This window comes from Pseudophryne corroboree, chromosome 2 (genome assembly GCF_028390025.1).
Source record: "Pseudophryne corroboree isolate aPseCor3 chromosome 2, aPseCor3.hap2, whole genome shotgun sequence".
In the NCBI taxonomy this organism is placed as follows: domain Eukaryota; kingdom Metazoa; phylum Chordata; class Amphibia; order Anura; family Myobatrachidae; genus Pseudophryne; species Pseudophryne corroboree.
The window spans coordinates 412,819,965-412,847,494 of NC_086445.1; the positions used below are offsets into that span (position 1 = coordinate 412,819,965).

General features: G+C 44.0%; 1 protein-coding gene across 13 annotated transcripts in view; it reads right to left on the reverse strand.

The window, feature by feature from the left end:
• The window catches only part of DMD (dystrophin), a 3,641,189-nt gene that overhangs the window by 12,675 nt on the left and 3,600,984 nt on the right, over positions 1-27,530 (reverse strand). The window contains exon 78 of one of the 13 annotated variants that reach the window (XM_063953473.1): positions 13,567-13,598. The exons of 11 other annotated variants lie outside the window; for them this stretch is intronic. In XM_063953473.1, coding sequence (XP_063809543.1) covers positions 13,567-13,598 — 32 coding nt within the window. The remainder of the gene's footprint in view (positions 1-13,566; positions 13,599-27,530) is intronic. One more of the 13 variants, XM_063953477.1, reaches the window with a different exon arrangement.

A 27,530-nucleotide genomic window follows, 5' to 3' on the forward strand; every position in this document is an offset into this window, starting at 1 on the left:
GAAAGCCATCATCAGCAAATCCATTTTTTAGATGTGAATATCCACTGGGATGGACTAGAACTGAGCACATCAATTTACATCAAGCCCACGGATGTCAATAATGCACTGCATGCTCAAAGTCACCACCCGATACCTTTAAAGAAAGGCCTTCCGTATTCTCAGTTTTTGAGAATCCGTAGAATCACCAATGAAAATTTGGCATTGGAAGAGATTGAGCGGATGAGTTCCAAGTATATGGCAAGGGGTTACACCAAGAAAGAACTGAACTGTGCTAAGACCAAAGTCATGCAGCTCAGTAGAGAACAACTGAAGACATCTCCAGTTAAGGGGAAGGAACGGACGACAATTTTTGTCAACAACTTTAACACAGCTTCCAAGTTCATAAATACAACCACTAAGAGATATTGGCCGATTGTTAATACGGACCCCTCCTTAAAGGCCTTGCAGGGGTCAAGATTAATGATGGCGTATAGACGAAACAAGAATTTGAAGGACTGGCTAGTTCACAACAATATTGAAAGTCCAAATGAAAGCAGGAAAGGACATTTTCTCACTAAAAAGGCAGGCAGCTACAGGTGCATTGGGTGCACAACATGTAGATACTTGGAGACGGGGAATTATGTGTTACACCCATATTCGGGCAAGAAGATGCTCATTCAACATGTATTGACGTGTACCACGAGATATGTAGTGTACCTGATTCGCTGTCCCTGCAGTCTTGTGTACATCGGCAAGACGACATGCACACTACGAGAAAGGATGACACAACACAGGTCAGCTATACGGATGGCCCTGGAGGGCAAACCGGTTGATCAGCCGGTTGCACGGCACTTCAAAGAGAAGAAACATTCCTTATCCTCCCTTGTGTACAAACTTATAGATCATGTACCACCGTCCATTCGGGGAGGCGACAGGGACAAGAAGCTGTTGCAGCTGGAAGCACAGTGGATCCATCGCATGAATTCAGTTTTTCCTTTTGGTTTGAATGAGAACTTGTCCTTTTCTTGTTTTTTGTAAAGTGGTGGCCGCTTTAGGCTTTTAGCATCGCATTCTGGCGGAATTTTCGAATCCCTGCGGTGATCTGGTTGTTTAATTATGTTTTCATAATTTTGATTCATATTTAGAGGAAAATAGGTTCATGCTCCGAGTAATAATATAACAGTGGTCACAGATCAGGTTTCACATGAGTGGACATCAGGCAGTGGACCCAACAGTTTTCTTTCTGCACATATCTTAATTTGTTACTAATATATAAAATATATATGATGCATTTGTTGATATGCTGCTCCTGATGCTTCGGGCAGAAGCAGCAGCTTTTTGTAGTAGATTTACAGTTATTTACACAGTATTATTCTTTATTCATCCCATTTGACGTTAGCATAATTGCACTGCCCCAGGTAGTGCCATGCACTACCTTTTTAATGATACTCTTTTGATACATATTTTGTCACACACATTTACTCACTGGCATTCTGCCTCATCAGTATTACTTTCCTGTTTTTTTCATCCACATTATGTGGTCTTAATAATATATATCATCATGAGCTCAGTTTATGATTAGGATGTACATTTGTATTACAAGATACGTGCACTGTTTTTGTTTTGTATATCACGTTTTATCATTGCTTGGCCTGTACATTTTTTGCTCCATTGACAGGTCCCCTTAGCAACCGCACGGAGCGCCATTGATGACCGGAGAGCAGAACAGGCGCTGCGTTCCACCCGCCGACGTGTAACGTGACGTGTTCTCGTCATTCGAGTATCGCGAGTCCGGGGACGCGAGGACGGAGAATGGGAGCGTGCCATGTGACGTCATCCGGTTGAGACAGGTCGCGTCCGGAAGCGCTAGAGGGGGTACCGCATGGAGCACACTATTTAAGGTATGTTTTATCACTTTCTCACATGTTCTTGATAAAAGTCGTCAGACCGAAACGTTGGACACTGAGACGCAGTTCGTCTGTTTATTTCATAACATTAAGCCTTGGGAGTGCCGCCAATTGGATTGTGTATATATATATATATATATATATATATATATATATATATACACACACACACACATATACTAGGTGATTCATCGCGCCCTATGGGCGCTCTTCACACAGTCGTAAGGGGCAGGGACCCCTTAACCCTTGCACGCCCTTGTGGCATGCAATATTTTTATTATTTGGAGTATTACCTCCAATCAAAATTGTGTGAGTGGTTAAATATTGCACGGACAAAGGGCATGCAATGGTTAAGGGGACGTAGCCCCTTGCAACGGTGTGAACAGCGCACGGAGGGCCTGATGACCTAGTAGGTGCTGTGGTTGGGGGAGTGGTGGGTGCAGGGTAGATGTGGATGGAAGAGGGGGTCCAGGGGAGACGCGGATGGGAGAGGGGCGGTTTGCGGGGGTGCTGCGGGTGGGGAAGGGGTTGGTGCTGTGGGTGGGGGTCCGGAGCCACTGCGGGTGGGGGTGCCACGGGTAGGGGAGGGTGCGGTGGTGCAGCGGGTGAGGGAGGGGCAGGTGTAGGGGTGCTGCGGGTGCAGGAGGGGTTTTGGAGCCACCGCGGGTGGTGGATGGGGGGGTGCCGCGGACGGGGCCCGGAGGTAATGCGAGTGGAGGAGGGGGGCAATGCTTCTCCTGCTTCTCTTCCTGGAACCAGCTAAGCTGCTGTCCTCCCTTTGGCAGTAGCTCTCCCAGAGACTCGCACAGCAGCCAGTCACTATTGTTAGCGCCGGTGTCCCAATGCGCCGCATTACAGGAAGAAGATGCACTCAAACTACAGCTCCCAGCAGCCCTTAGCGCCGGAATACTTTGGCGCTAAGGGCTGCAGGGAGCTGTCGTTTATTTAGTGCATCTACTTCCCTATAACGTGGCATGATGGGACACCGGTGCTAACAATAGTGACTGGCTGGCAAAACTGACTGACTGGCTGAATCAATGCAAAAGGTGAGTTCTCTGCAGTGTCAGTGACACTGCACACCCACCACTGCACTGCACAGCACTGTCACCTTTCACATTGATTCAGTGTCCAGACATTACCCTCCGCGATATCACCCACTCTATCCGTTACATTAGCCATCTTGGGGCTTCCAGGCCGGCAGCTCAGGTACTGTGTTGCGGAGTCGGGGCCTCTGAGGATATGGGGGCGGCTGTGGCGGGGAGGCACTTCTGTGACATCAGGCGCAGAGGAGTCTCCGGGGCTCAGAGAGTATGTGGTGCTGGGAGGGCTATGATAGCCTTCAGCTGCGCAGCTTTCATACACATCTATGCCGGTTGCCGCAGCAACTTTTGTTCTACCTGCGCCGCGGCTAGGGAGTGGGGATTGTTGATGCCGGAGGGGGCAGGCGGACTGGCAGCAGGACATAGGATGCTGCAGTAAAAGTTTTTTGTTTTTTTCCCTATCTACAGTGCAGAGACTTGCTGCAGATGCAGTGGCATACCCTTCACCTGTATCTTTTTAGCAGGTACAGGACTTTTTTTTTTTTTATGGTCCGTCCAGATTTTTGGCTCTCCAAACTTCCATTGAAAGTCTAGGAATTTGTAGCGATTTTTATGTGTAAATTGTTGGAGGGTGTGTTGCTGCAGATGCAGTGGGCCTATTTTGGGGTGTGGAGCTGGAGCTCCATCAGCCCCATTGTTAATCCTGCTCTGTGAACACACAGCAGCCAAAGGGCAGAGCCTCCCACTGGATGTAACCTGTGTGGGAGGGTGTTTCTTGCCCAATCAGCTGTGGACTGGGTGTGATAGACCTGCTGCTAACCCAATGAGAGCTCCTAGCCACGCCCAGCGTTATACACACAGGCACAGAGTCACAGATCTGGGCTATTTTATAGTAGATAGGCAAAGTAAACGGGCGGCACTCCTCGTTTTTTTCAGCAAAGCTGTTACAACAGCATACGTGGTCACCGTTTCAGATGCATTTATTAAGCATCTTTCGTCAGGATGCTTAATAAATGCATCTGAAACATTAGCCACATATGCTGTTGTAACGGCTTTGCTTTATTAAAAAAAAAAATAACGAGGAGTGCCGCCCGTTTTCTTTGTCTGCATAATGACCTTCTGGATCGTGGGAGGGCACCCAGGTATCCCCAGTGTTTATGTGGAGTGCCGGTCAAATATGATAGCCGGTCAAATATGATATTATATATATATATATATATATATATATATATATATATACACACACACACACACACACACACACACACACACACACACACACACACACACACACATATACAGTACCAGTCAAAAGTTTGGACACACCTTCTCATTGTTTTTTATTTATTTTAATTATATTCTACATTGTAGATTAAAACTGAAGACATCAAAACTATGAAATAACACATATGGAATTATGTGTGTAAACAAAAATTATGTGTGTAAACAAAAAAGTGTTAAACAAATAAAAAGGTTTTAGATTTTAGATTTCTCAAAGCCCCCTTTTGCTTTGATGACAGCTTTGCACACTCTTGGCATTCTCTCAATCAGCTTCATGAGGTAGTCCCCTGGAATGGTTTTGAATTAACAGGTGTGCCTTGTCAAGAGTCAATCTGTGGAATTACTTGTCTTGTTAATGTGTTTGAGACCATAAGTTGTGTTGTGCAGAGGTAGGGTTAGTACACAGTGGACACCCCTATTTCACTACTGTTGTAATCCATATTATGGCACAAACAACTCAACTCAGCAAAAAGAAACGAAAGTCCATCATTACTTTAAGACATGAAGAACTCTGAATGTATCCTCAAGTGCAGTTGCAAAAACCATCAAATGCTATGATGAAACTGGCTCTCATGAGGACCGCCCCAGGAAAGGAAGACCAAGAGTAACCTCTGCTGCAAAGGATAAGTGCATTAGAGTTACCAGCCTCAGAAACCGCTACTTAACAGCACCTCAAATTAGAGCCCAAATAAATTCTTCACAGAGTTCAAGATGCAGACAAATCTCAACATCAACTGTTCAGAGGAGACTGCGTGAATCAGGCCTTCATGGACGAATTGCTGTGAAGATGCCACTACTGAGGATGAACAAGAAGAGGAGGAGAATTGTTTGGGCCAAGAAACACAAGGAATGGACACTGGACCAGTGGAAATCAGTACTTTGGTCAGATGAGTCCAAATTTGAGATTTTTGGTTCCAACCGCCATGTCTTTGTGAGACGCAGAGAAGGTGAGCTGATGGTTTCTGCATGTGTGGTTCCCACTGTGAAGCATGGAGGAGGTGGTGTGATAGTGTGGGGGTTCTTTGCTGGTGACACTGTTGGTGATTTATTCAAAATTCAAGTCACACTTAACCAGCATGGCTACCACAGCATTCTGTAGTGCCATGCCATCCCATCTGGTTTGTGCTTACTGGGACCATAATTTTTTATTCAACAAGACAATGACCCCAAACACACCTTCAGGCTATGTAAGGGCTACTTGACCAAGAAGGAAAGTGATGGAGTGCTGCGTCAGATGACCTGGCCTCAACAATCACCCTACCTAAAACCCAATTGAGATGGTTTGGGATGAGCTGGACCGCAGAGTGAAGGAAAAGCAGCCAACAAGTGCTCAGCACCTCTGGGAACTCCTTCAAGACTGTTGGAAAACCAGTCCAGTAGACTACCTTGTGAAGCTGATTGAGAGAATGCCAAGAGTGTGCAAAGCGGTCATCAAATCAAAAGGGAGCTACTTTGAGGAATCTAAAATATAAAACATACTTTGATTTGTCGAACACTTTTTTTGTTTACAACATAATTCCATATGTGTTCTTTCATCGTTTTGATGTCTTCAGTATTAATCTACAGGCAGATGATGCAGCAGTGTGGTAGTCAGGTTTTAAGACTCTGTGATAGTGTAGGACCTGTATGAAGGTGGGGTACCTTGAATCGGTATACAGGCTTCCGTGCATTGGCCAATCCACCAACTAAACCCCCATCATTTATTTATTGAATTGTTGAGGATAAGTGAGTTTACTTTGGTGAGTGCTGGGTTCTCTGTTTGTATTTATTAGAGCGATGTGGTCATGGGCTACATGCACCCCACCCTGTGAGTGGTAAGTACAGCTGTGTACCCTGCTTCTGTGGTGGAGAGTGCAGTGTTAGATGCACCCCACCCTGTGAGTGGTAAGTGCATAGCTGTGCCCCGCTTCTGGTGCGGTGAGTGCTGTGGTTTTTACTCTGTGTGTATATGAAGGGGTTAATCTATGGTTAGCTCTTATTAACCGTGGCCACTAGCTTTCTCATGCACCCCTGTGTGGACTTCATTATCCTGAACCTGTCTCAGCTGTTTTTTAGCAATCATCTTTGAGCCAGTGCAATAGGTGACTAGTGTGCCTTTAAAAGCCATATAGTCTGTGGCAGGTACACATTACATCTAGCAGGCAGATGATGCAGCAGTGTGGTAGTCAGGTTTTAAGACTCTGTGATAGTGTAGGACCTGTATGAAGGTGGGGTACCTTGAATCGGTATACAGGCTTCCGTGCATTGGCCAATCCACCAACTAAACCCCCATCATTTATTTATTGAATTGTTGAGGATAAGTGAGTTTACTTTGGTGAGTGCTGGGTTCTCTGTTTGTATTTATTAGAGCGATGTGGTCATGGGCTACATGCACCCCGCCCTGTGAGTGGTAAGTACAGCTGTGTACCCTGCTTCTGTGGTGGAGAGTGCAGTGTTAGATGCACCCCACCCTGTGAGTGGTAAGTGCATAGCTGTGCCCCGCTTCTGGTGCGGTGAGTGCTGTGGTTTTTACTCTGTGTGTATATGAAGGGGTTAATCTATGGTTAGCTCTTATTAACCGTGGCCACTAGCTTTCTCATGCACCCCTGTGTGGACTTCATTATCCTGAACCTGTCTCAGCTGTTTTTTAGCAATCATCTTTGAGCCAGTGCAATAGGTGACTAGTGTGCCTTTAAAAGCCATATAGTCTGTGGCAGGTACACATTACATCTAGCAGGCAGATGATGCAGCAGTGTGGTAGTCAGGTTTTAAGACTCTGTGATAGTGTAGGACCTGTATGAAGGTGGGGTACCTTGAATCGGTATACAGGCTTCCGTGCATTGGCCAATCCACCAACTAAACCCCCATCATTTATTTATTGAATTGTTGAGGATAAGTGAGTTTACTTTGGTGAGTGCTGGGTTCTCTGTTTGTATTTATTAGAGCGATGTGGTCATGGGCTACATGCACCCCGCCCTGTGAGTGGTAAGTACAGCTGTGTACCCTGCTTCTGTGGTGGAGAGTGCAGTGTTAGATGCACCCCACCCTGTGAGTGGTAAGTGCATAGCTGTGCCCCGCTTCTGGTGCGGTGAGTGCTGTGGTTTTTACTCTGTGTGTATATGAAGGGGTTAATCTATGGTTAGCTCTTATTAACCGTGGCCACTAGCTAGCTCTCTCATGCACCCCTGTGTGGACTTCATTATCCTGAACCTGTCTCAGCTGTTTTTTAGCAATCATCTTTGAGCCAGTGCAATAGGTGACTAGTGTGCCTTTAAAAGCCATATAGTCTGTGGCAGGTACACATTACATCTAGCAGGCAGATGATGCAGCAGTGTGGTAGTCAGGTTTTAAGACTCTGTGATAGTGTAGGACCTGTATGAAGGTGGGGTACCTTGAATCGGTATACAGGCTTCCGTGCATTGGCCAATCCACCAACTAAACCCCCATCATTTATTTATTGAATTGTTGAGGATAAGTGAGTTTACTTTGGTGAGTGCTGGGTTCTCTGTTTGTATTTATTAGAGCGATGTGGTCATGGGCTACATGCACCCCGCCCTGTGAGTGGTAAGTACAGCTGTGTACCCTGCTTCTGTGGTGGAGAGTGCAGTGTTAGATGCACCTCACCCTGTGAGTGGTAAGTGCATAGCTGTGCCCCGCTTCTGGTGCGGTGAGTGCTGTGGTTTTTACTCTGTGTGTATATGAAGGGGTTAATCTATGGTTAGCTCTTATTAACCGTGGCCACTAGCTTTCTCATGCACCCCTGTGTGGACTTCATTATCCTGAACCTGTCTCAGCTGTTTTTTAGCAATCATCTTTGAGCCAGTGCAATAGGTGACTAGTGTGCCTTTAAAAGCCATATAGTCTGTGGCAGGTACACATTACATCTTGCAGGCAGATGATGCAGCAGTGTGGTAGTCAGGTTTTAAGACTCTGTGATAGTGTAGGACCTGTATGAAGGTGGGGTACCTTGAATCGGTATACAGGCTTCCGTGCATTGGCCAATCCACCAACTAAACCCCCATCATTTATTTATTGAATTGTTGAGGATAAGTGAGTTTACTTTGGTGAGTGCTGGGTTCTCTGTTTGTATATATATATATATATATATACGTAATGGAGAAAATAAGCGCTTTTAGGAGTGTAATAGCAGAAGGTGGTGAGCCAAAAACATGTGGGTATATTTAAAACCAAGAGCACTTATCTGGTTTTATCAGTATTTCCAATGGTTTGTTGATCAATTGAGATTCACATGTAAAGAAACAAAACGAAACATAGTGTGTACTGTTTTCACAGAGCAATGTCATTAACTCAAAGGGCCATAGATTAGGGAACCAGCTTATTCCCAATTGCATATATTTCACAGCCCAGACATTTTAAGATAAACAAATTAACAATTTATTACAAAAGACATACAAATGGCTACACTAAAAACGTACAAGATATAAGAGCAAAATTAGGCTTATCTGTCCATCTAAAAAGGACTCAGCAGCAGACTGTCCCGATATATAAAATAGCCAAAATATATGCGTACAAGAATTTTAAAATTCAATCGTGCCTGGACTTCTTCAAGGGGATCCCCTTGAAGAAGTCCAGGCACTTGAACGGACGAAACGCGTTGGGACTTTACTGCTGCTGCAATTCCTCTAATGGACAGATAAGCGATTGAATTTTAAAATTCTTGTACGCATATATTTTGGCTATTTTATATATCGGGACAGTCTGCTGCTGAGTCCTTTTTAGATGGACAGATAAGCCTAATTTTGCTCTTATATCTTGTACGTTTTTAGTGTAGCCATTTGTATGTCTTTTGTAATAAATTGTTAATTTGTTTATCTTAAAATGTCTGGGCTGTGAAATATATGCAATTGGGAATAAGCTGGTTCCCTAATCTATGGCCCTTTGAGTTAATGACATTGCTCTGTGAAAACAGTACACACTATGTTTCGTTTTGTTTCTTTACATGTGAATCTCAATTGATCAACAAACCATTGGAAATACTGATAAAACCAGATAAGTGCTCTTGGTTTTAAATATACCCACATGTTTTTGGCTCACCACCTTCTGCTATTACACTCCTAAAAGCGCTTATTTTCTCCATTACGTATTTTTGTTGTTAAGTGTACACCTTACACTTATTTTGTATTATGAGCAGCTACTCGTAAAGGAGATAAGGAGTGTCACTTATAATAATTAATACAGCACATTTATACTTAAGCGCCTAGGTCTCTGCTATTCTATATATATATATATATATATATATATACACACACACACACACACACACACACACACACACACACACACACACACACACATATACAGTACCAGTCAAAAGTTTGGACACACCTTCTCATTGTTTTTTATTTATTTTAATTATATTCTACATTGTAGATTAAAACTGAAGACATCAAAACTATGAAATAACACATATGGAATTATGTGTGTAAACAAAAATTATGTGTGTAAACAAAAAAGTGTTAAACAAATAAAAAGGTTTTAGATTTTAGATTTCTCAAAGCCCCCTTTTGCTTTGATGACAGCTTTGCACACTCTTGGCATTCTCTCAATCAGCTTCATGAGGTAGTCCCCTGGAATGGTTTTGAATTAACAGGTGTGCCTTGTCAAGAGTCAATCTGTGGAATTACTTGTCTTGTTAATGTGTTTGAGACCATAAGTTGTGTTGTGCAGAGGTAGGGTTAGTACACAGTGGACACCCCTATTTCACTACTGTTGTAATCCATATTATGGCACAAACAACTCAACTCAGCAAAAAGAAACGAAAGTCCATCATTACTTTAAGACATGAAGAACTCTGAATGTATCCTCAAGTGCAGTTGCAAAAACCATCAAATGCTATGATGAAACTGGCTCTCATGAGGACCGCCCCAGGAAAGGAAGACCAAGAGTAACCTCTGCTGCAAAGGATAAGTGCATTAGAGTTATCAGCCTCAGAAACCGCTACTTAACAGCACCTCAAATTAGAGCCCAAATAAATTCTTCACAGAGTTCAAGATGCAGACAAATCTCAACATCAACTGTTCAGAGGAGACTGCGTGAATCAGGCCTTCATGGACGAATTGCTGTGAAGATGCCACTACTGAGGATGAACAAGAAGAGGAGGAGAATTGTTTGGGCCAAGAAACACAAGGAATGGACACTGGACCAGTGGAAATCAGTACTTTGGTCTGATGAGTCCAAATTTGAGATTTTTGGTTCCAACCGCCATGTCTTTGTGAGACGCAGAGAAGGTGAGCTGATGGTTTCTGCATGTGTGGTTCCCACTGTGAAGCATGGAGGAGGTGGTGTGATAGTGTGGGGGTTCTTTGCTGGTGACACTGTTGGTGATTTATTCAAAATTCAAGTCACACTTAACCAGCATGGCTACCACAGCATTCTGTAGTGCCATGCCATCCCATCTGGTTTGTGCTTACTGGGACCATAATTTTTTATTCAACAAGACAATGACCCCAAACACACCTTCAGGCTATGTAAGGGCTACTTGACCAAGAAGGAAAGTGATGGAGTGCTGCGTCAGATGACCTGGCCTCAACAATCACCCTACCTAAAACCCAATTGAGATGGTTTGGGATGAGCTGGACCGCAGAGTGAAGGAAAAGCAGCCAACAAGTGCTCAGCACCTCTGGGAACTCCTTCAAGACTGTTGGAAAACCAGTCCAGTAGACTACCTTGTGAAGCTGATTGAGAGAATGCCAAGAGTGTGCAAAGCGGTCATCAAATCAAAAGGGAGCTACTTTGAGGAATCTAAAATATAAAACATACTTTGATTTGTCGAACACTTTTTTTGTTTACAACATAATTCCATATGTGTTCTTTCATCGTTTTGATGTCTTCAGTATTAATCTACAATGGAGAAAATAATTAAAATAAATAAAATCCACTGCAGGAGAAGGTGCGTTCAAACTTTTGACTGGTACTGTGATATATATACATATTATGCCACTCCTTTGGGATGAGATGCATCATACCTTTGAGAAAGATAAAGTGGAGAAGTTGCTAATGGCAACCAATCAGCTTGTTATTTTATAGACTGTGCTACGTAAAAATTATAACTAGAAGCTGGTTGGGTGCTATAGGCAACCTCTCCATTTTAGATCTATCCAAGGTATGATACATCTCCTCCTTGTGATTTCTGCACCTCCTAACCACTGACATCCTAGAGCCAGCCCTAGATGTCAGACATTTTTAGCTAGCTTGACTGATGTCCCACACACAGTACAGACAATTCTTGCATTCCTTTAAGTAGCCAGACCGACTATGGAATGGAATTTAGCTGTGCAACTGAACTAGGTGGCCAATTTAGGAATATACACTGACACGGTAGATGAAAAGGAATGACCATTTTAATTTGGTACAATGGGTTGCATCTTTAAGGCTGTGTGCAACAAACAGAAAATCTGTACTTCCTGCAGAGACGCAACACACGTCATACAGGCAGATGGAAAATTGTATTAAACTATAAAAACCAAACTCGGATTTTTGTGCTTTCCACATGGGCACTTAGTTACAAGTCTGCTGCTTTCCCTTTAAATATTACCCAGATGCTCATGGCATAGAAGCAATCTGTAAATAAAATTAAAAGGGGTACTCCATAGTATTTTGCTCCGTAGTATTAAATAATTTTTCAGCAATTTAACACAATCATTATCCATACCAGAAATATATTGATATATTTATTCATCAATTCACTGTAATAGTTCCCAGAACACAACAGATAAAGGAAAGAAGTGCAGTTACAGTAGGTTATCCTATAGTGAGTATAGAACCACATCCTGAAGTGTCAGTGACTTCATGGAGACAGAAATCCTTGGTGACAAAACATGTCAATGGGTATTTTGGGGCACTATAAGACCAACCAACAGCACTTCCTTCATCTGTGTTTCTCTGTGGACAATGTATATTTATTATCTATCTAGTATATTTTATTTGCAAAATCCATACTAATTCTATTTGCTTAGGCTGCTTCATTAAAAGACGTTTACACTGATTTTTTTTTTACAGATAATATATATACATGTGTGCATATCAGGGCCGGTTCAAGGGCGCAGAGCGCCCCGGGCAGGAAAGGGGCGTGGCCTAATACAGGGGGCGTGGTGAGTCACGCCCCCTGTACATTGAAAGCGCCGCTTGAATGCTGAGCGGTGCGCGATGACGTCATCGCGCACCACACAGCAAAAGGTCCTCTCCACGAAGAGAAACTAGACGCTATGCGTCTAGTTCCCTTCGTGGAGAGGACCTTTGCTGTGCGGTGCGCGATGACGTCATCGCGCACCGCTCAGCAGTTACTCTCCACGAAGGGAAACTAGACGCATAGCGTCTAGTTCCCTTCACAGGAGGCGCCGAGGACGGGGACGGCAGCGGGCAGCGGAGGCGGACGGGGGACACAGCGGGCAGCAGTGGCGGATCTTGCCACGGTGCGGCGCCCTCCGGAAGGCGGCGCCCCGGGCAAAAGTCCTGCTTGCCCGAGGCAAGAACCGCCACTGGTGCATATAAAGGGGTCAATTCAATTCAGTGCGGATTGAATAATGCCAGGAAGGAGCTCCTGGTGCTATTCAATTCAGCGCGCTGTTATGTTGGAGAAGGCCAGTTCTAGCGGACTAAACAGGGTTTTTAGTTGCGAGAACCGGCAAACTCCGACTTGATGCTGTTTCCCCGCGCTAAGGGCACAAAACAGTATTGAGCCAGTACCTTTGTCAGAGAAATGAGACATCCTCTCGTCGGACGTCACATTGTGTTGAACTGAATAACTCCAGGAGCTCCCTCCCGGCACTATTCAATTTGCACTGAACTGAATTGACCCCAAATATATGTACAGACACATGCAAAATATACATCACATACACAGTACATACAAATGCACACAAAGAATGCAAGGGTTAATGGCAACAAGGCAGATTATTATACCTCTCACCACTTCTAACTAGATTATGGTAACGATAGTAAAATCAAGTGTTTCTCCTTGTTCTTAAATTCCAGTAGTACAATAAACACAATGTTAAAGTGTTGCTGTGGACAGCAGCAAATGTGTATCACATCAGTGATTACATTATACGCACTTACAGAAAATTAATAGATTATCGGTGACCGAAACAAACTGATATGTAGAGGCAGCCAAATGGGCCCGCACATTACGCCTCTGTCTGCGTTCATACTGAGCATAATAATGCCGTGAGCACTCAGGCCTTATCAGAAGCTTTCCATTGTCCTGCTAGTGGTTGAGAGGTAGCAAATGTTGGCATGTTAGAGCACTCCTGTAACACGCACTTGGCTAAAAAGAGACTGCAAGCTGCACAAACGCCAGGCGCAGTATGTGAGATGTGACAGGCGCAAGCTGGATGGCAGTGAGCCCAGTCCCCACTAACCTCTCTCATTTGCTTTCCAGGGACAGATCTTCCTTTTGAATTGAGAGGAAGAGGTGGAAAAGGAAGGAAGAAAAAGAAAGAAAAAGAAAGAAAGAGAAAACCAATAATAAATATGACATTGAACATTGGTAAACCACTTCACATATATTTAACTTTCACTGGCAGCTATGGCACAATTACAAGAATGAACAGAGTTATCAGTTTCATATACATATAACCTAATTCACAAAACTCTTATTCATGAAAAATGCACCAAGAAACATTTAGTTTTCCTTTCATTTTTAATTAAATAGGTCATTGGTCATTTTTTAAACTACTAATGCCTGACCCCACTGCAAACTTATGATGTGGCACTACGTACCACATCCTTGCCTACTCTCCGTAAGTAACAGCAGACTCAACATTTCTAAGGTAGTCTCCCACGCTCCTGGAAGAGTAGGTGAATCTCATGTATCCTGCCCACTTCCTGTTGAAGTAGGGAAGGATGGGGACTTAATACAGGGAATCTCTGGTCCATAGGGAAAAAATGGGGACAAAATATTGGAAAATGTATCCCTTTAGACCCACCACATGCAATTCTCCCACAACTGGGACAGGGATAAATAACATGGAGAGCCACTCCCAAAGGTATAAGCAGAGTCTCCTCTCCAGACTTCATTATTCTATTACTAACCTCTATGAACAAGCATACTTTTACAACGTTATAAAGTAAAAAGCTAAAGAATATGATGGCTATAAAAACGTATTCACACAAAATGGATTTATTCAGGAGTGCTTACCTATGGGCAACCCAAAATAATTAGTAATGTCACATAAAAAGACAGAATAAAATATTCAATTTTTTTTTAATAAAAGAAAAAACACTATTTACAATTGATAGCAAAAAAATATAACCCCTGGTGCCATCATTGCCTTTAATAGTCAAGTGATTGCCAGGAGTCTGGTGAAAACGGAAGTTTTTCAATTGATTTTAAAATACATACATGTATTTGTGAGTGGGCTTACAAAGGTTTACTGTGTCTTCAAATAAGTTGTATCATGAATCTGAAAGAATATTTAAAGTAAAGAAAACAAAACACCTTATTGTAAAGCATGAATCTGAGAAGGCTACGAGAAGATTTCTAAGATGTAGTGGCTCCAGCTGAATATATGTAACCACTCTGAATTGGTTTAAAAGAACATATTTTGAGCATTCACAGTCCTCAAGCAACTTGATAGACTTAGAGGTGTTACACATATTACCTATATCAGATGTATTACACATAGCAACCAATATCTACCATTTCCTAGAATGCAAGAGGAAAACATGATAGCTGAAATCTGATGGGTTACTATGGGTAACACCACCACTGTTTATTTTAGAAATTATAGTCATTTTAACCCTTAGAGCAGTGGTCCCAAACACGGTCCTCAAGGCACCCCAATGGTCCAGGTTTTAAAGGCTACCCATGCCTAAGCACATGTGACTTAATTAGTACCTCAGTCGGTTTGATTATGTCATCTGTACACAAGAACAGCTATCCCTAAAACCTGGACTGTTGGGTTGCCTTGAGGAACACATTATGAACCACTGCCACAAAGTCTTCCAAGCTAGAGATGTGGAACCTGCCCATGTAACAATACCATTGCAGGCACTCACAAATCTGCACTTTATTGCAAGGTGACAAAGCAAAAGGAGAGGTATGGTAGACTTACCATTGTTAACTCTCTTTCTGCGAGGTACATTGGGTTCACAGGGAAAATATCGGGGTGTAGAGTAGGATCTTGATAAAGAGGTACTAACAGGCTAAAGCTTTAGCTGTCCCAGGATGCATAGGGGCCTCCTCTATAACCCCGCCTCCAGGCACTGAGAGCTCAGTTTCGTTAACCAGTCCAATGCAGGAGCAGCAGGCAAGAGAGAAGGCAGATGTTAGTCACACAGAACCACATTCTCACGAAAGGAGAAGGTACCAGCAGCTAATGCCATACAACCCAAAGAAGCTATGTGCGTCAGGGTGGGTGCCCTATGGAACCCAATGTACCTCGCAGAAACAGAGTTAACAATGGTAAGTCTACCATAACTCTCCTTTTCTGCAGCAGGTTACATTGGCTTGCACAGGGAAAACATTGAGGATGTCCTAAAGCAGTTCCTTAAGGGAGGGGAGGCACCTTAGCGGATGTGAGAATCCAGCATCCAAAGAAGGCATCCTAGGAGGCGAAGGTATCAAAGGCATAGAACCTAAGAAACATGTTCACAGAGGACCACGTAATCGCCTTGCACAATTGTTTTGCTGTTGCGTCACAGCGGGGCCGCCCAAGAAGTTACATCAGACCAAGTAGAATGGGCTTTAATAGCAGCAGGAGCTGGGAATCCAGCCTGTACATAATTTGTGCAATCACCATTCTAATCAATCTGTCCAAGGTTTGCTTATTCGCAGGCCAGCCACATTTGTGGAAACCAAACAGGACAAAAAGGGTATCTGACCTCCTGATAGAGGCAGTCCTCTCCAGATAGATACAGAGAACCTTTACTACATCCAAAGAACGTTTTTTGAAAACAAATCCAAAGAGATAAAAGGCGGGACCACATCTTTGTTAAGGTGAAAAAATAACACCACCTTAGGCAAATAACCTGATCGAGTTCGTAGAATTGCCCGGTCACGGTGAAATATCAGAAAGGGTGGACGACAGGAAAAGCGCGCAAGTCCGACATCCGTCTTGCAGAGACAATAGCCAGCAAGAACAGGACCTTGGCCATGAGCCATTTAAGGTTCACCGACTCAAGAGGTTCAAATGGAGACTCTTGCAGGGCACACAGTATGACAGACAGAACCCATGGCGCCACAGGAGGAACATAGGGAGGCTGAATCCATAGAACACCCTGAGTGAATGTATGAACATCAGGTATAAACAAATTTTTTCTCCGAAACCATACCGACAAGGCAGATATGTGAACCTTGAGGGAGGCCAGACGAAGACCAGAAGTCTGGAAGTTCTGAATATATAGACATCGTAATTCTTATCAGCACACCAAGTAAAGTAAGAATTCCAAACCCTGTAATAAATCCAGGCAGAGGCCGGTTTGCGGGCTTTCAACATAGATTGAATAACCACCTCAGAAAATCCTTTGGCCCTCAGGAGTTATGCTTCAAGAGCCACGCCGTCAAAGCCAGTCTGGCCAGGTCTAGATAGAGACAAGGGCCCTGTAGGAGGTGGTCTACTCGCTGAGGAAGTAGAAGGGGACACCCTGTCGACAAACCCTGCAGGTCTGAGAACCAATGCCGTCTGGGCCACGCTGGAGCTACTAGAAGTACAGATGGAGCCACGCTAGGGGGAGGCCAGCCTCGTCATGCAGCAAGCTTGTCATGTTTTGAAGCAGGCCGACAGGCTGCACAGGATTGTTTCGCCTTGGGCTTGGTGGTTTTGGGAGCACAAGATTGTCTCAGGTATGACTGACCCTTTGCTTTCTCTTGAGGCCGAAAGGAATGAAAAGTGGTACATTTTGCTTTCTGTGCAGAAGGATTAGTAGGTGGGAGAAAAGCAGTCTTAGCAGCTGCTAATTCAGACACAATTTTATTTAGGTCTTCCCCAAACAAAATGTCCCCAGTAAAGAGGAGTACCTCCAAAGTCTTTTTGGAGTCCAGGTCCATTTTCCATAACCTCAACCACAGTATGCGGCGAGCCACAACAGACGTGGTCGACGCCTTGGCTGCCAATACTCCCACCTCAGAGGATGCCTCCTGAATATAATAGGCGGTGGTGGTAATGTGAGACAGGTATTGTCTGACATTGTCAGAAATATCTTTGGGCAGTTCTTCCTCTAACACCTGAACCCACATCTCAATACCTTTTGCAGCCCAAAAGGCAGCTATAGTGGGTCTATGAATAGCTTCTGTAAGGGAGTAGATAGATTTCAGGCACCCTTCCACTCGCATATCTGTCGGTTCATCTGGCGGGTGACGTGAGAATCCACCGGGGGTGGAGTCTCCCATTTGTTGCACAACTCTGCAGGGTGAGAATAGCGAGCCAAGGCTAGTTTAGGCAGAGGAAAATTCTTCCCTGGATTAGACCAGAGATCCCATCTGATGTCCACTAAATGATCAGAATGGGGTAACTGTTCTAACCACCTTCTGTTGTTTAAAATTATCAGTTTTATTTGCCACAGTAGTGGAATCCTCATCATCAGTGATTTGTAGGATATGCTTAAGAGCAACTACTAAGGTAGGGACATCAATTTGCAAGGGAGAATCCTCATCAGTAAAACAGGATTCAGTGTCTGACAGGACCGTATGCTCCCCCTCCTCTTCAGATGAATCATCGGAGAGGTTTGTGGATTGTGACGAGGAAGCCGCCCGCTTAGAAGACCCAGGGACACGGAAGTGACCTGGGGTAGATTTATCTCTAACCAGAGACTGATTCAGTTGCTGCAGTTGGTTAGACAAATTTTCCGCCCAAGGCGGATTAACCACAGGGACAGTTTGTGGTGGTAGTGGCACCGGTGGTCCCATAGGGGACACTAGGTGTTCCACCAGAGTACCCAGCAGGGTGGTGAACTAAGCCCAGGGTGGCTCCTGAGTGGATACAGGAGCTGTGGACTGACTGGGAGGTGATGACAAGCAATACACAGACCATCATACAACACTTCCCCCTCTGGTAAATCCTTGGAGCATGCTCTGCATGATGCAGGCGCTTCTACTGATTTACTACCCTTTCTGTTAAACATTATGATATAAATGCAACAACAAGGCTATTATAGTACAATGAAGCTAGACAAAAAACAATACCTGTGGATAGAACCTGGTATTATGTGACTGTAACACAGCAGAATACACGTATTTGATAAATACTGTGTTATACTAAATTATAAGACCCAAAACGCACCTAGCCCAGGGTACAGAATATAATGACAGTTATATCTGGAAAATACAGAGTGAAACTACACAGCCATACAGGCACACAGTCACAGGCAATGCAAAATGCATTATTACAATAAAGCTGCACTGTACTAGTGTATGTATATATATATATATATATATATATATATATTTATATATGTGTATATATGTGTATATATCACACAGTGCGGTCAGTGACTAGAGGATTAATCAGAATACTCATACAATATATTCTGTAAAAGGTACACTCTTTCTCAACTAACACTGTCTGTATAAAAACATGTAGGAAACTTAAGTGTTTGTAAAGTCTCAGCACTGTGTAAAGTCTCAGCACTGTGTACCTGGGGGACCCTCTTACCTCCTCCCCGTAGCAGCCACGCGAAACAGGAGAGCAGTCTGCGACTGTGTCTAAGCCGTGACTTCGCCGCCGCAAGTACCCGGGAACCAGGCCACGGGAGTATGTGACGCCGCTTGGGAGGTGGTGGAGCTGCAGCACTGAATGTCACAGTAACATACAGCACTGACAGCCCAGCCAGAGAAGAAATCTTTTTAGAAAAGCTTTTCAGGGCTGCCCAGTGCAGCCCTCTTGTTAAGTGAACTGCTGCTGCAGGTACCAACTCGAAACTGAGCTCTCAGTGCCTGGAGGCGGGGTTATGGAGGAGGCCACTATACATCCTGGGACAGCTAAAGCTTTAGCCTGTTGGTGCCTCTGGATCAAGATCCCACTCTACACCCCAAAGTTTTCCATGTGGAAACCAATGTAAGTTACTGCAGAAAAAAATATTTTCAAGAAAGTGTTCATATATATTTAGTGAAATCCTAACACATCATTCTGCGAACATGATCACGGGGCAAGTATAAACTGCTATGTAATGATTATCTGCTTTGGGGAAATTTCTCAATATGGGGCATAATAGATGGAGTAATATACAGCCAATTGTCGAACGACAATTAGGATTAAGCTGTGGAGGGAGAGGTTAGGGGTAGGGTTAAAATAGGGTTATGTTATCAGGATCCATCGGGATTCTGCTCTTGGTCTTCTGACTGCCGGGATTTAATACCCAACCCTTATAACAGTATATCATATACTGTATTGCTACTGTATTCATTAACTGTTATCAGTATGAAACTGTGATAAAACGGTCATACCATTTGAAGCCCACTACCAGGATGCAGTTAAAATGCCGGCTGTTGGGATCCCGGCGTTCAGGAGATTGACGCTGGAATCCTGACAAGCGGCATTTTAATGACGGATGAAAGCCCGACAACCGCCCGGTATTCCCACTCGGTTGGTGGGTCCATGCCACCAATCGAGTTGGAATAGAACCGGTGGTGAGCGTAGTGAGCCACTGAGCCTGAAGCGTGGCGAGTGCAGCGTGTCCGTAAAGGGACTCGCTGCCGGGATGCGGCTGTCGGGATGCCGGCTATCAGTATACAATCTGCCAGTATATCATATCAGATCCCCTCTCAGGTATTATATCTTTCCTTTAAAAAAGGAATAATAAATTCAAATGGGTCAACTTTGCAAATATTTTGCCTATTATTCTTTAATTATTGGATAGATGCCTTCATTTACATAAAGGATGTAAAACCTGCTGATATTGTGCAGTGATTACCATATAGAGGGCTGCAATGCTCAGTTCCTTTTCGAGCAGGGACATACATTGCCTGCTAATACACTGTGCCAGGGAATGCACCTAACCAGCGATAAATGCATTATATTACAGAAGAAATCTTTGGAGCTATTAAAAGGGAAAAAGTGCATGAAAATGGATATAGACTTTTAAAAAATGACTCTTTGGGTAGGTAGGTAGCTTTGTTTGCCCGGGACAGACTATATGGCTTCCTGCATTTGACTAAAATGAAATTGCTAGGAGATTTGTAAGTATTTTAAGACCCACCCAATCCTCTACATGACTGCCGGCATCCCATCCATCAGGATACTGACTGAATGCCTCTGAAAAGGTGACAGGGTGTGCTCCCATAAGCAAAGTTTATTGAGGGTGTCTCATTGCACCTACTGTATGGGCTATGCAGAGTTGGACATGAGTGTAAGACGTTTAATAAACCCTGGCCCTTTTGACTACATTTAAACCTCATAGGTCCAGCCATGAAAGCTGCTCTACTAACCTCACTTGTGTTAGACAGGCAGCAGTTATGTTGATGCTTCTCCTCCATGAATTTCTCATGAATACAAACATTATATTCATGAGGTAAAAATAAAATTAACTGGAAAAAAAAAAAAAGACTGTTTCATAAAGGTGTAACAGCAGAACTGTGCTGAAATGGTTGCAGCCTGCAGGGAACAATGAGATACACCTTTATACTTGCTCTTATTAGATTACATGGGTATAATTTATTGTGATGGGTGAGACTGTGATAATCTCATAATGCATTTTTATTGCAATGAGTGGTACCTGGCAGACATGGAAATATAAACAAAAAGACACCAATCAACCAGCACCCTCTTCCCCTGGCTAAATTCTTCTGGTCTGCTGGAAATGAGCGCTGACGGCTTAGCCATCAGCCACAATGACTTTCTGTATTTCAGTTTTAGGGAAACAACATTGCATCTCTATACAACAGGCAGCTGTTAGTGTTGCATGAAAAAGGTTAAATGTTTATTTCCAACCATGGAGCTTGCAATCCAAAGGAGCAGCCAGAGTTTGTCACCACATGGGGATAAAAAAATTAAATGAATATGTTTTAGTGTAAAAAGTCTATCAACATTGAAATACACTGGCACACATTTGCAGGCGGAACGTGTCTATGAGGTCTACTTATGAAGCAGTGTAAAGAGTGGAGTAGTGAGGAAGTGGAGAAGTCGCCCATGGCAACCAATCAGCTTCAAAGTAACATTTATAAAGTGCATTCTATAAAATTATACATAGCAGCTGATTGGTTGCCATGGGCAACTTCTCCACTGGCTAACTTCTCCATTCTTTTCACTGCTTCATAAATAGACATGTATGTTACAAAGATAAACTTAGGTTTTTACAGAGAAGAAGTTCACACTAAGGAGGCATATCCCTTGGCCGTTTTTTAAATCCCAGGACTCAGGATTGAATAATGGTCAATCCAGGGATTCCTGGGATACCCGGGATTGGCTACAGTTAAAAAAATAAAATAAACAATACTGACCCTCCTCCGGTCCGGCTGGCAGCAGTGGGTGGGGCAAGCAGTGAGTATGGGTAGCAGGAGACGGGTGTGGTCATTCTAGGCCGGCGGCGAGGCTTGTGCTGTGCAGCGTGACCTCTAACACCATGTTACACTGCGCAGTCACACAGCCAAGGGCAGGGTTGAGCCAGACTGCGACTGAGCCATATACTGAACTGGCTGAGACACTGCCCGGTATTAAAAAAAGCATTGGCCCAAATCCCGGGATTGTAATCTCCAAACCCGGGATTCAATCCCAGCCAATTTTAGGCCAAAATCCCGAGATCCCAACAATCCTGATCCCAGGATTGGCCACCATAGTTCACACTGCCCAACTCCTCCCGTTGGGTGGAGTTTGTGTATTGCTTGCAAATTATGTAATAAGTGCAGCAGTGTGCCTTAGGGATGGACATCAGAAGCCTGGTATAGAATGGTTGCCAGGCTTCAGACATCAAATCCAGCGATGCGATGGCATTAGACATCACATCGCAACCACCCAATGGTAATACCATTGCAATGCTTAGTCTTTGCGCATACGCAGAAGCAGTCAGCTTCGCGCATGCGCACTCGCTGAGCTACGGACAACACTTCCAGGTATCCGCAGATGAAAAAAGAATAGTCAGCCATCGGATGGGCATCGGAAAGCTGCATACGATGGCTGGCAACCATTGGATTCCCACAATTCAATGGAAAAAGTATTTCCATTGAATTTAAAACATTGATGGCTGCTAACCACCAGACTCCGATGTAAATCCCCAGTGTGCCAAGATTCCACTCCAGAAAAGGACCTGTGTTTTTCAATCAGTATTCAGCTGTTAGAGATCATGTCTTGTTTGTTTAATATGATGCATCATCAAGGGCCGGTGCGGAAGTGGTGCTTTGAGACAAGATCATCTACATGCCGCCTCCTCCATACTGTGAGCGGGTCCCGAATCGCATCGACCCTGGTTACCCATTCACATCGCACCTAACCCGGTAATTACCTAGGGATACCCTGCTTTATTCCCGGGTTGAAATACCGGGTCTGGCGACCCGGGAATTCAGGACTTTCCCCTTTCAGACCGCACATCAACCCGGTAATATACCAGGTTATTCGTGCGGTGTGAAAGGGGTATTACACACATTTGACTTACCCCTTTTACACCGAGCTTTAAACCAGAGTTATTGCTGGGTCTACCCAGATCACAGCCTGGTGTAAAAGGGTCCTTGAAAAATAACCCAGGTCGAGTGACGAGGGAATCGACCCTGGTAGCTACCAGGGTTGGACCCAGGTGACGATGCAGTGTAAACAGCTCGACCTGGGTTATACTTAGAAGCTGCTGATTGACTATGTATGCAGAGGTCTGCCTTAAGGGAGTGACATGCAGGGCAGACCAGTGTTCAGTGTAAATGGGGCTGGCCCGTGAGTAACCCGGGAACAAATGTGCATGTAAACAGAGTCTGACCCTGGTTGGATCTGTGTCTGGAAACCTGGGTCGAAACCAGGGTTTTAAATGTAAAAGTGATATTAAACTTCTTTGTTTCAACAGACTGAAACCTAACATGACTTGCTGGGAGTACATGAGAGTAAAGAAACACCAAGCTTCTAGATTAAAGCTGGCCATACACCTAAAGATATATTGTCCGATCTGGCTGCTTGGAATGATAATCTGATAATGGATGAGAACAAATGACAATTGATCATTTGCTCCCAAAAGCTGGAAAACAGACAAAAATGGACAGACAAATTGGTTACATTTATTTGATTTAACCAATTTGTCTGAACGACCTTTTTTGTCCGTTTTACAGCATTTAGGAGCAAATGTTCAACTGTCATTTGCTCTCATTCATTACCAGATTATCATTCCAACCAGCCAGACTGGACAGAGGGGGTCATTCCGAGTTGATCGCTCGCTAGCCATTTTTCTCTTACAAAAGTGGGGGTTTGTGAGGACTGCGCTTTCACCTGGTGGTATATAGTGAGTAGCTGCTATGGAGAAAGATTAAGGTTGCCACAGACCTTCGTTGTACTGATGCAGAAAATATATTACTCCCAGCGCTTGCTCAATATCACACATACAGCTTGAAAATTGTTGAATTAATTTTAGTTTTATTTTTAGACATGTAGATAAATACTGGATAAAAAAAATAATTTAAATGCTGGATAGGTATAACGTATATGTTTATTATATAACAATTAAAATTCTAAAACTCTAAATACCGGTACAAACATATAACAAACAAAGACAAATAGTGAAAAAAAGACGAAAATTTAGGGTTTTGGTGAATAGGGAAAGGTACCAGATGGAAATAGTACAGATAGTTGCAGAGATGGGTAGATACGCTAGTGTGCGTTTTACTCTATCCACCGGTATACATATGTATAGTTTGTTGATGTTTTTGGGTAGTTCTAAAGATACCAGGTTATGTTATGAACAAAAGGATTAAAGGTCCTGGGAAATGTAACAATATTGTTACAGTGTCTCCGTCCAAAAGGGGTTTCTGTGCAGGTGGATACAATATCTCAGTTTTTATATCGTTACTCACAGTCTTTGTAGTCAGAACGGTGCTGTATCTGCACTCGTCCAGGGGATCCTCTGTGTCCTGTTAGATGCCGCTGCTCATAGCGTGCTGGGGTTGCTTGCTCGCACTCGTCCAGGCGGTCTTTTATATTCAGCTCAAAAGCTCTTTATCGGTGGCGTGTGAGCGGGCACTGATCCGGGGTACGGAGTAGCGTTGTCGTCTGCCGGCAGACTTGAATGGGGCTTGTGCCGCGGGAGGACAATGTCTAAGTCCGAGCCCGTGGCTGATCTACGCGTTTCACCTGTTGCTTCAGGCTGTTGCTTCAAGCCCCATTCAAGTCTGCCGGATACAGAATCCGAGTAAGGTATGACAGGTCTGCCTTCACAGGTAAGACCCTGTTGGGATGCACGTGATATGTGATTATCCATGTCAACTGCGGGTAAATCGGTATGTCTTCCTTCCGCAGCTACACAGACCAGGAAATGATATCCTACACCTACACTGCAATTCCTTCGAACATGATTCCACATATTCCTCCACTTCCTTTAGAGGACGTTGGGGAAATCCAGAAAACCTGCGCCGCCAGGTTCCTAGGGACGGATTTCAAATTCTGCCTTTTTCAAACCCTTTGGTTTGTCGGTGGACATCACTGCCTGGGGACCAGGCAGGCGGGAGCGAGACTAAAGAGATTCAGTAACACATCTGAGCGATATCCTGCCTAGACCCCTGGAAACAGTTGGGTTACCCAGGGGTGCAGACTAGAATTTCTAGTATTCCTGCCTCACAGATTATTCAAATCAGGCTTACTAGCTTCTCAGACAGAAAGTGCATATCATCATATCATTTGTCAAACTAATGTCATTATTCCAGTTCCACCTCATTTACGTAACAGGGGTTACTATTCAAACCTGGGGTCATTGAATCCCTACTGGTGGGTGTTCAATTCAGGATGGAGTCTGGGAGTGGTGACCTCTGCTCGATAGTAGAGGAATTCCTGGTATCCCGGGATATCAGGAGTGCGTACTTTACATTCCAATCTGGCCGCCTCTCTAGGCCTATCTAGGGCTGCACTACAACTATGTCACTTCCAGTTCCAAACACTGAGCTTGGCTTCTACGCAACACTGGGGGTGTTCATCAGGGTCATGGCAGCCTTTATACTCCTGCTCCAAAACCCAGGACTGGACATAATTCCATATCTGGGCGACCTTAACATCCTCCAGGGAGATGTTGTTACGGCGTGTTGCTCTCTCAAATCAACTGTCCTGGGATCTCGGGTGGATCCTGAAGCTTCCAATTTCGCATTTGAAGCCGATAAGGAGGCGTTACTTCCTGGGGATGATTCTCAACACAGAAGTGTAGAGGGATGTCCTGATGCCAGCCCGGGTATCGGTTCATCGGTGTATTCGCCTCCTGAGAGGCTCAACAGTACGGAAGATTCCTTGCACGGTCTTTCCCACTGGATCTCCTGGTCTTATGGTCAGGATCTCATCTTCACAGCGGATATGCCTGTTGCCGAAAGCCAGAATTTTACTCCTCTGGTGGCTGCAAACTTCTCACCTACTCGAGGGCCGCAGGTTTGGGATTCAGAATTGGATTCATCTAACCACAGATGCAAGTCTCAGGGGTTGGGAAGCAGTCGCTCATGGGGAAAACTTCCAAGGAAAGCGGTCAGTTCAGGTATCTCTCCTTCCAAAAATACATTCTGGATCTGAAGGCAGTGTACAACGACCTTCTACAAGCGGCACATCTTCTGCGAGATCATGCCGTTCAGGTTCAGTCGGACAACGTCACAGCGGTGTCCTACATAAACAAGCACGACAGAACGAAGAGCAGGGATGCAATGTCAGAGGTGACAATCCTCCTCTGGGCAGAGAAGCATGCGCGGGCAGCGGTCTTCATTCCGGGAGTGGACAACTGGGAAGCAGACTTCCTCAGCAGAAACGATCTCCATCCAGGAGAATGGGGCCTCCACCCGGAGGTATTCACAGAGGTAACAAGCCAAACGTCCCAATGATGGATCCAAGAAATTAGAATCCATTTGTATTAATGGGAATACTGTTAAGATCATGGATTTTATCACGTGTAATACAAAGAATGTGGTCTATTTCATCCAGTGTAAATATAACCTCTTTTACATTGGACGTACCACCCGATCCCTGAAAATCTGCCTTAGTGAACATTGCAGAAACATCAAAAAAGGCCTTGACACCCATGCACTGTCGAATCACTTTAAATGTCATCATGAATGCTCTACTAAAGGGATAGTAAAGTTTGCAGCAATAAAAATAGTGAAAAATAATCAGCGTCAGAGGGACAGTGCAACGTTGTTAGCTAAAAAGGAGATGCAACTTATATATGAATGTAATACCCTTCATCCTATGGGTCTTAATAAAGACTTTGAACTTAAGTGGTTCATTTAGAAATTTAGTTGGGCCTCTATCTCTTTTTCTGTTTGTCTTGTTTGCTATCCCTGTATTTATGGGTTTTTCCTCCGGTTATGTTGCACTGTTATGCTTTCCTGTTTTATTAAAGATGTTTTATTAAAGATGTTTTTTCATTATTAATGGTGAAATATAGCACCATTTTTTGTTTTTAAATGTGGTTTTGTTTTATATCTTTTACAGCATTTATAAACATTACACAGTATCTTATATGGACTTCTTGTATTTCTTCACGTTTCCGCCATGCGGAATGGACTTCCGGTATGGTTATAGTCTGTTGCGGGACTTTTAGTATTACCATCTAAGTGCCGGGGACGCGGCGGAAGTGACGAGCAGCCGAAAGTGATGCACGGACAGAAGACGCGCCGGAAGCGATGCGCCGCCAGAGGGCGCACCGGAAATGACGCTCTGCTGCGAGCGGTCGTCATGACTACAGGAAGTGATGCGCGGATAGAAGACGCACATGAAGTGATGCGCCGTCAGAGGGCACACCGGAAGTGACACTCCACTGTGAGCGGTTGTCATGACTACAGGAGACTGAGGAAGTCAGGATGTTCCGATGTCCCGCCGGAAAAGGGACATTGTGATTGGTTATCAGTGTATTTAAATAGGACATTGTGCTGACATGTTCATTGTGCCTTGAAAAAGACTCCAGGAAGGAGTTGAAACGCGTTGGATATTTTACTATTTACACCAGCCATATTCAGCTGATCCGGCTCAATAAGAACCAGGTTCCTGTTCCCAGCTTCCAGATCCGGGTGGTCGTTGGTGATTTAAGAGCTTGTTTGAGAACTTTTTCTGGGTTCTCAGACCATCTGGTAATTATTCTGTGGATCCACTGTGGCTGCTATTGTTTTAATACATACTTGTTTTTACACATACTTGTTGTATGTTTACATCTTGCATGATGTTTATTAAATTTTATGTTGTCTACACATGATGGTATTTTCCCCTCTATTTTGCATATATGTGGATATACCTGATCAATG